Here is a 12261-nt window from a genome sequence, read left to right as displayed (position 1 = left end):
ATGAATGGTGGTGGTGGTTTTTTTTTTTGTGCTGCCTTTTGTTTTTCTGGAGGCAGCCGGGACAGCTGGAGCTCTGGCTGGCTGCTGGCAGTGCTAATGAAGGCTAATTAAGGAGCTCTTTGTGGAAGTCGAACATGGCGAGATAAGGTTGAGCAGGAATGCAGCGTGGCGCTGTTCCCACAGTCTGACTCTCTCCCCGCCTCCTTCTCCCTCCCTCCTTCCCCAGACCAATAACACTCCCAATGTCATGAGACCATGATGTCACCGCCTGCACACACTGCCTTACTGTATGTGAACTCGACAGCATGAAAGAAATGCCAGAAAGCCTCGACACGCACCCGAGACAATCGCTAAATAATGGACAGGAATGTAAAAACATGACCAACCTGACTGTATTTATAAAAAGCACAAGCTATTAGAATATACAACCAAAATATAAATATACTACAAGGGCAAGTCAAACCAAAACCTATTCTAATAATATAGTACACATTACTGCATTTCTACAGCACTGTACCATGTTACACTAACACAGTACTTTATATTATAATACAAAGGATATAAGGGTTAGTCCTGTATGTTATTATACTAACACAGTACTTTATATTATAATACACAGGATATAAGGGTTAGTCCTGTATGTTATTATACTAACACAGTACTTTATATTATAATACACAGGATGTAAGGGTTAGTCCTGTATGTTATTATACTAACACAGTACTTTATATTATAATACACAGGATATAAGGGTTAGTCCTGTATGTTATTATACTAACACAGTACTTTATATTATAATACGAAGGATATAGGGGTTGGTCCTGTATGTTAGTAGACAGTGAGAGTGTTATTATAATAACACGCTATCATTACACATGTAATTGTTGTATTAATTGCATATTGAGTATTGCAATAGTAGTATACACAAACTGTAGTAGCAAGGTCAAATAGATAAATATGCATACATGCGCAGACTAATATATATATATATATACATACACATATACACACGATGGCATTGTGTACATATATATGCAGTGTATGATACATAATGTATCAAATAACACAAATACTACTACTAAGATCAATACAATAGAGGATTTATGCTCTGTATTTCAATGCTGTATTTACATGTGTTAGAGAGAGATGCATGTAATGGTGTAGGAACCCACGCAGAGAGAGAGAGAGAGAGAGAGAGAGAGAGAGAAACTGAAAACCAGGCTGAACGGAACGACAGCTGTAAGCCGCTGCTTCGCTTCAAAGCTGCCTGCGTGAGCGGCTGTGTTTAGTGACTGGTCTCCTAGCAATGCTCTCATGCTCACTCACTCTCGCTCCCTCCCCCTTGCAGTGTCTGATGCAATCCTGCCCAGAACTCTGTACATACACACACACACACACACACACACACACACACACACACACACACACACACACACGCGCGCGCGCGCGCTGGAATCGTAACTCTGAGCTCGAGCTAACCACTGACCTAACCTCATCGCTCTCCATCTCGAGCTGCTGCTACAGCGAGCACAAGGCTGGATCTTCATGAGAACGTTCAGAGATACAAAACATTCACAGAAAGCGTAAACACAACTAGATGCACTAGTTTAGTGAGAAATCTAGCCAAGTCTAAAATATACAGGAGATAAAAAGCTCGAACAGCAATGTGGAGCAGAGAAGGTGTGTGTAGGCGTGTGTGTGAAGGACTGAATTTAGGTCATAATCAATACAGCAGGAGCTCTTTCATGAGCCCGGTGTCAGACTGTCTCCTAACTGCGCCTAATGGTTTTATCAGGTCATCACGATGAGCCGTGTGTGTTATAAATGTAACTTTATCTCACCTTCTTCCCACCCTGCTTCTCCACCATGTCGGTGCTGAGTGGGAAGTCCTCCAGCTGGGGGGTTTTAGAACCCCCACCCTTGGGCATCGTTCAGCTCTCGCCACGCCAAACCACATTCACGCCTCCATCGCGTCGTCATCGACCGTCTGAGAGAAACAGAGATAGAGGGCCAGAGAAACGGGGGTGGGGGGATGGGAGAAGAACAGGGAGAGACATTAGCACCTGTTTGTCTCCCCAGAAAAAAAAAACAAAACAAAAACCTTTTCTGCTCAGTCACACAACCTCAAGCTTTCCATTTCCAGCAATTACACACAGCTCGGCTGTCTCGCTCTCTCAGAGGTGCCCTTTAAGTGTAGGTTAGCTTTGATTGCTCTGCCAAACCCATGGCATTTTGTAAAAACGCAGTCAAATGCAAACCTGGGGGAAAAAAAAACAAGCTGGGGAAGGGAAAAAAAACAAAACAAAAAAAAAACCCCAACCAAGATGATGAAATTTGTTCAGCATGCACTTCGAGAATTTTGCATTTAGCACTAATATCCTTGGCCATGGTTACACAGGAACAGTAGGAAACAATATGTTACATTTGCATGTTTTTATCTGGAAGACAAGTTTATGTAAATTGATTTATACGTGTGTGTGTGTGTGAGAGAGAGAGAGAGAGAGAGAGAGAGAGAGAGAGAGAGACCGAGAGAGAGGGAGGGAGTGTTCACTCAACGCCTATAGCTGAGCAGTGGAGCTTTAAGGGTTCAGCAACAACCTTTAAATGATAAAGCTTTTACCATAATATATTTCCCACCTCTGAAAAGGTAATTAGCCAGTCACTGTTATTTACAACCTTATTATAATTCACTCTTCAACGATACAGACATCCGGCTGCTATATTCATGCTAAGTTAAGTCACTCTGGTGTGTTAAAATAATAAGCCCCACGTGCTGTTTGCATTTTGTCTGTTCATATGAAGCAATTAAAAGATCAAAACTTAATTCATTTGACTGAACTATTAATATATCTGACGGAAAAGTGAGGCTTACGGCATAGCGGCTAGCGTCGCTGCCTCAGAGCTCCGGGGTCTCCTGTTCGATCCTGAGCTCGGGATACTGTACATGTTCTCCTCGCATCTGTGCGAGTTTCCTCAGGGTTCTGCGGTTTCCTCCCAACTCCATATAAACGTTTCAGTACGTGGACTGGCTATGTTAAATTGGCCCAAGATGTTAATGCGTGCGTGTATAGTGCTCTGCGACGGAGTCCCATACAGGAAGTATTCCTGCCTGGTTCCCAGTGTTCCCCGGACAGACACACACACACACACACACACACACACACACACACACACACACACAATCAGTGTCCAAAACTGAGTGAGTGAATAAACATTCAGGATGTGTGATAGAATATAACTTCCGTTGATAAAACTCGTTTGTGCTGACTTTTTTTTTTTTTTTAATTGAAAACTATATACACAACTGAGACTTATGGGTTAAGAGCCTTGCTCGAGGACCCAACTACAGCAGCTGGCAATCACCACATACCATTACTTTGTCCACGAATTGCATGAAAAGCTAAGAATTTTAACACTGTGCAAAATAATTCATCATGTTAGCCACTATCTTGCAGCCCGAGCAGAAATCTGCCTGAAACAGCAGAGCCACCCAAACCCTAATGAAAAAAATATATATATATTAAGCGGACAGAAAAAAAGAATCGGGTTTTCATTTATTACGGTGGTGAGATCACAGGATATTGACCTTGAGAGCAAGACTGAGACGCTTGGCACACTGCAGTGGATAACGCACACTGCAGAAATGCTGGCAGGGCCTTTAACACACACACACACACACACACACACACACACACACACTCGCGAGCTCCTCTGTATTCCCGCTGTGCTAAAAGCATCCTCTCCCCTGTATGAAACGCTTGCAAGATATGGAACATGAATAAATCATATGCCGAGAGGGCCATAATAATTCTCCCTGCCGTAGTGTAATTTCTCCAGAGTGCCGTGCGTAACAGAAAACAGCTCCTCCCTCCATTCCGCTCTGTTTCTCCATCTCCCTCTTGCCCTCCTTCTCTCCCTCCCTTCCCAGGAACGCTGGCACTCAGTTGTGCTGTGGCGCCACACACACGTCCTTCTGCAGCTCTCTCCAGCTATTTATATCTCCTCCTTGTGCACATGCGCGCCCACACACACACACACACACACACACACACACACGTGTAAAGGCAGAAAAGAATACATCTCCTCTCTCTTCCTGGTATGTGGAACATGAGATGTGTTCTCCCACAACACAACCAACCTTCACATTTCAAAGTGGCTAAAAGGTCAGTCAGTGGTGAAGATAAACAGACGCGCGTACGCGCTCGCGCACTTCCCTGAAAATAGGTCGACACATGTTCTGGAACAATCCACGCCACTCGAGCTTATTCGAAAGGCAGACGACAAGCACAGCGCTTTCGTGCGTCGTTCTGCTGAGGCCAAAAGAACATCACCACACAAGCTTGGCGCTCCTCATCTACGTTTCCATAAGCTGTGAGCGTTTAGTGTGCGTGAGCTGTGCGCGCATTGGGGAATTCATTTTTCCACTTCTTCTGCGCTTTGGAGATCTTCCCGCGTGCGCTCTGCTACGGGAACGGCAGCAAGAATCGCACGTTACTGCCGTGTTGTGCTTCCTGTACAGTGTTGTGCATCGTGCAAGTGTGTGTCGTGCACTTTTTCACGGCAGGAAGAGGAACACGCGTGAAGAGCAGCAGCTGCCTGGGAGGAAACGCAGTCACAGCCACTCTTCATTTCCTCTGCCTTCTTCCTCAATCATAAGAAACACAGCCATCAGAGTGTCGTCTCTGAGAGAGCAGCTTCAGCCTGCAGCGAGCGTTAATCCATCACGGGGCCTACTTTCTGCACTGTACCCTACTCTCCGACACGCACACGCGTCGAAACAGGCCCTCGTCTCTGATCTTTCCCTTAAAAAAAAAGCCTGGTACAGGACGTGACCGTTTTTAACACGCTGTGATTTCAGTGCTCTTTGAAAATTATTACTTGCCACAACGTACAAGACGATCCCTCAAAAAAAAAAAAAAAAAAAAGATATTATATAACAGACCGTGCACGAATATGGTCACCATGTCAGAATATATGATGAAGTTCCTCCAACAATAGACCTGTGAGGAGGAGGAGGAGGAGGAGGAGGGAGTCTGAGGTGCTCGTGATCGGGTAAAAGAGGACAATATGAAACGCTCAGTCTTCAGGTAATGTGTTTTTTTTTCTGTCCGTTAGCACGTGTGGTAGCTTTGCACCTCACTGTCCGAGGAGCACGTACACTGGTAACGTTCTCTTAATTAACGTAAGCAAGTTAGTATTTTAAATGATTGCTCGCTCGACCAAGGATCTGAATCATCCAGTGCCGTCCGCCTAGTGGTGGCTTTAAACGAGCGTCAGTTTATTTTGTATAGCGCTATTAACAGTGGGCATTGTCTCAAAGCAGCTTTACAGAAACATATAAACACAGGAAACAGATTTTAAGTGTGTGAGTTTATCCCTATTGAGCGAGCCGGTGGTGACGGTGGTGAGGGAAAAACTCCCTGAGATGATATGAGGAAGAAACCTTGAGAGGAACCGGACTCAGAAGGGAAACCGTCCTCATCTGGGTAACACCGGATAGCGTGAAAGTAAAAGAAAGTTCATTATGGTTTTTAAATGAAGTCTGTTTTGTTGAACTAATCCACTGTTCACTAAAGGAGACCTGAGTGCAAAACTGTATGTGGTAATTGCAGTCCTAAGGCCATCGCAGCAACCGTAGTCCCAGCAACCACAGCGGGAATGTCCGTGCGGAACTGAGGTCCAAAACCATTTCCATGCTAGTTCAAGCACCGATCACACTCCGAGTCTTTGGTACTAAACTGATTTCCGATGAGCATTTCACATGACGTGTTCTAATACTACTAAAACTCGACTCATAACCAGTGAATTGCAACAGCAGAACCGTGCAAGCTAACCATCATGGAGGAGTGACACACCAGGAATGACGAAATGATCAAACGAGAAATTTCTGTAGTCTACGTAATCAGGTTCTGCAGCAGACGTCGGAGATCTCGTGGGTCCTGATGACCACGTGCTGTACGTTCAGGTTCAGCATGTCACATTTCGTTTCTTATTCGCGAGGTCATTCGCTGTTGTGGCCTCACGGGGAAAAATGTGTGAGTGAGGTCTGAGCTTAGGGCGCTTCCTCCCGCCTGCTGACGGTGCGCAAAAGGCCTGCGCTCGGCCAAACACGAAAAGCTGCATTTAATCCCGCTGTCCGAACCGGCTCGTCCCTCTGGCTCGCACGCACGCGGACCACGCCGATTCGGACCGGAAAACAACACGGCGCAACCGTTTTGCCCTCGCTGCACTCGTCTCCCCTCGGAGAAGACGCGAATGAACACAAATCCGCCGGTGAAGCACGGACGACCCCCGAGCTGAGAGACGGGAGAGGCGTGACTGTCCCGAGAATCACAGCGGCCTCCGGAGCTTCATTTATTTCTATAACTGGGACGAATTTCTCCTTCTCACACAGTCACCTTCAAGCCCTTTCCCAGTCTGGCTCATGTCCTGGCACAGAGCTCCAAATACACCGCTCGACGCCTTCAGCACTATTTTAAAACAAAAAACAAAAACAAAAACGCTCCAAGTATTTATAGCAGCCGTGAGTGTACAGTGGATTAATAAGTGCAAACGTGTCACGAAGACCAAAAAAAAGAAACAAAGCAGAAGGAAGTGTTTTCACAGCCCTGCATCTCTTTCTCTCCATCGCTCCCCCCGCCCCCATCACCGGTCAGACAGAGGCCACCGCTTCAGCTCACCGCGGGACGTCTCATTCTGTCACTCTAGTGCACGAACGCGGACACACACCGAGCACAGCACTAATACGGGCCGACTCTGCCGACAGCGAACGCTAGTGAGATGAAAGGGCACGCTGGGCCTACTCCCCTCTTCCTCAACAAATTCCTTACAGCGCGTCTACGCCACTCTTATATTCCAGAAGGACTCGTGCACCTGTCCCTCATGTCTCCGATGGAAAATAGCTCCAGCTCAGCAGCTGCACTAAGTCAATGGGCATTAGACCGAGCATCTGTGCGGGTGCCTGGGTGTTTATATGCACAGACGAATGTAAAGGATGAGGCTCCATGTCTCTTTCACGTCGGCGTGGAAGCATGCGTGCGGAACGATGTATAGAGAGCGGGGTTATGGGTAATCCTGGCAAGACACGTCCTGTGCATGTAGGGTGCTGTGTGTCAAACTCTGATTGGTTGAGGCCAGGAGACGAGTCTGGTTGTGACCCTTTGCATCAGTTCCCTAATAAGGCTTTCAGAGTAATATGACCACGAATACATTTCAAGTGCATGAGAAACAAAACGGTCCTTTACTGCACACGACCCTCCATATACGCTGGAAACGTTTGTGTGTCATGCTGATGTCAAAAGGCATGATGAACACATTACAATATCATGCATTGATTTAAATGATCATGATCTTGCCCCAGCTGTGAAAGTAAAGTGAGGTTGGATCCCGGGTACAGGTGACATTATAACGGACCATTTAATCGTACACCCCGCCTCGTGCCCGATGCTCCCTGGGATAGGCTCCAGGTTTCCCCGTGACCCTGAAGGGAGGATAAGCGGTATAGAAGATGGATGGATGGATGGATGAATCGTACACTTTCATTTTTCTTCTTAGACTCGGTGTAAAGTCCCAACGCAGGTGACAACTTCCTCTCGAAAGGAATTCTATAGCATTCATTATTCACTGATCGCTAGAACTGTGGATTTAAACACTGGTTAAGTTCAAGCGCTTCAACACTTGAACTGCTTAACCCTGGGTCATGTGCGAAGAAGTCTGGAAAATGCTTTTTCCACAAATCAGCTCATAACATCACACCAAGGCTTCTTCTCCTCAACGCTTTTCAGCAAAGTTACACCTGCGCCGTCTTCCATCATTCCTACCGTGCACTCTCTTTCTGCTCCCGGTCAAATCGGGTTTGTGTATGTACGCTGTACAGTCCTAACGAAGAGGAGGGGGCTCGGACGCGCAAGCTACGGTTCATTCTGTATCCAGCTGTTCCGGTAAACGCACTGGCTACGTTTACACGCACATCGATATTAATCACAATACGGAAATATTCTAATTAGCACCGAGTCGCGTAAACGCCGCAATCCGATTACCCGATTCAGATTCGATATTCACGTTCAAAAAAATATTCCCCCAATTAAGATTCCCACCCTTATGATATTCCTGTTTTCATCGGAGATTTGCTGCAGGTGAACACTTTCTTCGGAAAATCCACCGAGATCCGAGGAGATCTATGCGCGTGCTCGTTCCGCAAGGAATTGTGGGTGCGAACAGATGCTTAGCTGTCGGTGAGGTATTTAGGAATGGCAACTCGGGCAAACTTACAACAACCGTGTATGCAGGAATACTCCGATGCCTGTACGCATATAAACATCGAATTCGGAGTACGGCTGCAACCCGGATATAGATCTTACACAGAATTCCATGTGCGTGTAAACGTAGCCACTGTCACTTTAACTGGAAGTGTCATTATACATAATATTCAGTACTATTTTGAGTACTGAGAACTTTATTTATTCACTATTACTAGCTACATGCACGCTGTAACACTGGGTGATGAGGGCAAGCTGCCTTCCAGATGGACTGGCGCATATATATATATATATATATATATATATATATATATATATATATATATATATATATATATATTATATGGGGTGAGTTGGCTGCTTACTAAAGTAGCAGTCTTCTGATTAGAACAGGGCATTTCCTATTGTGTCCTGTGTGTCAGTGTGTGTGTGTGTACTGTACCAGGCTATATGCATTAGCTAGGAGTGTAAAAAGTGCAGGGTGCGGGAGTCTGGACTTTGGTGTGTAAATAGTGTTGTTGAGGTCGGCTCTCGTTTCCAGGTGACGCTGGGCTGTGATTGGCTGAACGTCAGGCGAGCCGCTCCAGTTCATTTCATTAGAGGCTTTTGTGCGAAGAGGGGAGAAGACAAACAAGGTAGAGAAGGGGAATGAGGGGCAGGAGACGCAACCATGTGTTTTATTCTTCCATAATCTCTCCATCAGAGACGGGAGGAGGGCGGAAGAGTGGCGGATCTGGACGTGTCACCAAGCCCTTGATATCCTTCGTAAATATGACGAGAGGCAAGAAAGAGTGGAGCGAAGGATTTGGTGATATTCTGAACACATGGACTGTGTGTGTGTGTGTGTGTGTGTGTGTGTGTGTGTGTGTGTACACAGCACCAATCTAGCCTGCGGCAGAGCTCTGCTGCATTGGAGTCTACCTCTGCAGCTCTTCCTCCTGCAGAATGTTATCCAACCAACTCCGAGATAAACAGGAACGAAGAACATCATGAGGGAGCTGCTCTCACTCACACACACACACACACACGCGCACGCACACACACACGCGCACGCACACACTCGGCCTGTTGCCTAGCAATGTAGGGACAGGGGCACGTGCTTCTGAAGAGCTGACACGGTGAGAGAAAAACAGGAAGGGAGGCAGGGACGGCAAGTGCAAGAGACTAAGAGATATTGAAGGAGCAAGAATGGAAGTGGACTGGAGTGTTAATGAAATTGTGCGTGTAGTTCTACTCGCCATAGCCCATGCGCGTTCATCTCCTTCCCTTCACCTCGTGCATCCACGACACTAGAATAGAAAGCCACACAAGCCTAACGAGTGCTGTGCATGTGCGAGCCATGTGACACAGGGAGACTCCAGATCCAATTTCGGCACCGGCAGGAGCAGAGCTGCAGGCCCTCTGCCCATTTTTCGCGCTCCAATTGCCTCCTAACAAGGGAGACGCGACGCGAGGAGTCGTCCGACGCGCCTCTCCGGCTCCAAAACAACCCAGCGTGGCGCTGCTTCTCTGCCGAAGAAACTCAATTTACAGTCTGAACCCAAGATCGAATTCACCAGGCTGGATTTACGGCGTGAAGGAAAACGAACGCGCATGCATGCAGTCCACAGAAGTCTTTGGACATGTATACCAGTCTAATACAGCCTGTGCGCTGTATGTACGTGTGTTGAAACACGCTCAGGCAAGCGCCATTACATTTGAATGCATTTGCATGGAGAGATGCAGCAGCAGGCCTTGATTGTGCACGGAGAGTACGTATGTGCTCGATTTAGTGCATAGATAACATTCTATGCTGGTGGTTTGCAATGCAAACGGCGGCTGTGGAGGCTTATGTAAGCAGGGTGTAAATCTGCCTGACTGCAGGTTAAGCATCCACTTGGAGAGCTCGGTTTCTGCAGGAAGTCTGTTCAACCAGGAGCGCGATCAGCACACACGAGACGCTCGGCACAACGCATTTCATCCCGGTAGCTCCGGGTAACGTGCTCCAGGAAGCTGCCGAACCCATTCAACTCCGCACGGACACGCAGAGCCGAGGTGCGCACCTATCTGATCGGGAGGCTGTCGAAAACGCAGAGCGCGTCATATGACGATTAGATAAGACGACACCGGAACGGCGCAGTCGTTCATTGAAACCTGCCGCTCTCGCCGCCGGCTTGGAATCAGCCCGGTTCCCCTCTCTGCTTTCCGAATCTGCTCATCAAAGAACGACAAATCTTTCCAGGACATAGGCGCTGTGTGTAGCGATTAAAAATAATCACAAGCATGTAACTGAAAGAGAGCAGAGCAAGCACTTTCTCCGAACCCTCTCATTACGTTTACAGAGAGAACAGCTGGAACGGCAGGAGACGAGGCAGACCTTTCGCTTCCATAAAAGTCAACACGGATGCCATTAAAAATAAAAAGTTCCCTTTTTCGCATGCATGGATTTCCTTTCAGTCGCGCACGCTGCTCGGTTCACACGCTAGAATACACCACTCCGATTAAAAAAAAAAAAAAAAAAGAACCCAAAACCCACCGGAGCCCTGGCGTCGGCCTTCGCTAATGCCTGAACGTAAACAGTTCGCTCGCAAAGAGCGAGGCGGCACACACACGGTAACGTTTTAAAGCACATGGAACTCGCCATCTTGTTTTTCCATCACGGTCATGCTCAAGACTTTCACTAACAGTAATTAAGACGCAGCTGTACTGCAACCGAGACAAAATCGATCACGTTTAAATAAGCAAATCGAGTTTTTACAATAATACGGCATTAAGACGTTGGCATATTTACGTACCGTTTCCTGTGCTAAAATAAAACACAAACGCCAATCATTCCCTTACGACCCTCTCTAAGTGGTGCTAATGTTACTGTGAAGTGTCTACGGAATTAATAGTGTGTGTTAATTATAGTCCCCCCACCCCCACCCCCTTGTGCCTAGACTAAACATGATTGACTCAGTAGAAGAGATCTGATGTGTGCTGGCACTAAAAACGGTCTTGGCAACAAAAAAAAACCCCCCATCTAGTCGTGTAGAAGCCCTAGAGCTAGGAAAACAATCTCTCCAGCTCTCACATGAGAAACAAACCTCCACATGGTCCATCAACCCACAGCACACACACACTGTAAACTAGAAGCGCACAAGCGCCTCAGGTATTCGCCAGGAAAGTAACTGGTTTGTGGGCTGAATCAGAGTCTCAGTCAGTAGGTCAGTCACCTTTAAAAAATAAAAAAAACCGCAGCAGAATTACTGCACAAGTGCCCTCAGTGGTATTGACTGGAACTTTCCACAATAATTCTGCCTCTGCACCGCTGACTGCTCGCTGCGTGTTGGGTGATCACGTGATCTTTGGATGCACATTAACCGTAACAGTCACCTGCAAGGCCTCATGGGACTGTAGCGAGACCAGAGGTCCTCCTAGCAATGACGGGAAGGGCAAAAGATGCTGACTTTATAGCTCCGAATTAAACGGCCAAGCCAAATGATGTCATGCCAAATCTAGTCGTCCAAAGCCCGAAAGCCTAGAGACCCCCCACTCACTGGTATTAGGAGGTTCAAAATACTCAGGTTCTACACAATTACATTTGCTTTGCTGGGGTGTTGAAACTCTAAACTCTCACGTTTCAATCCAATGGCGCTGCATTCCAAACTTTTCTGTATGCTGTTTCGAGAGAGAGAGAGAAAAAAAAAGAACCCCAAACAAACACATAACCCAACCGTGTAATCAAACCCGCTCCAAATTAGCAAAAACATTCAGCTTTCCGTACAGGCCCGAGAGCTGGCCGCGCTCTTCCTAAGACACCACGGAGAACGATGAGACCAATCGTACAAAGACGAATGAAATCCAATATGCGCTGTAATCCAATGACAAGAAACGTGTTTTCATTCCTGGGAGACGGAGTCAGAAACGTACAGACTAAAGCTAGACAGGTTCACAATCAAGCTGTGACCTCTCATGAAAAAAAACAAACAACAACCACCACCACCACCTCATATTTCAGTGACCGTGATAGTGAGCAAAAAAA

General features: G+C 46.7%; 1 protein-coding gene across 4 annotated transcripts in view; it reads right to left on the bottom strand.

The window, feature by feature from the left end:
* ankrd11 (ankyrin repeat domain 11) overlaps positions 1 to 12261 on the bottom strand; it is a 133817-nt gene that overhangs the window by 24663 nt on the left and 96893 nt on the right. For 2 of the 4 annotated variants that reach the window (XM_053616647.1, XM_053616648.1), the window contains one exon: positions 1842 to 1987. In XM_053616647.1, the coding sequence (XP_053472622.1) occupies positions 1842 to 1928 (87 nt within the window). In that variant the 5' untranslated portion in view covers positions 1929 to 1987. Of the gene's footprint in view, positions 1 to 1841; positions 1988 to 2123; positions 2455 to 2872; positions 2894 to 12261 lie in introns of those variants that run through there. The other 2 variants (XM_053616649.1, XM_053616650.1) reach the window with 2 other exon arrangements.

The sequence above is a fragment of the Ictalurus furcatus genome, chromosome 27 (genome assembly GCF_023375685.1).
Source record: "Ictalurus furcatus strain D&B chromosome 27, Billie_1.0, whole genome shotgun sequence".
In the NCBI taxonomy this organism is placed as follows: Eukaryota; Metazoa; Chordata; class Actinopteri; order Siluriformes; family Ictaluridae; genus Ictalurus; species Ictalurus furcatus.
Note: the sequence above shows the minus strand (reverse complement) of the source record. Positions and strands in the feature narration are given on the sequence as shown.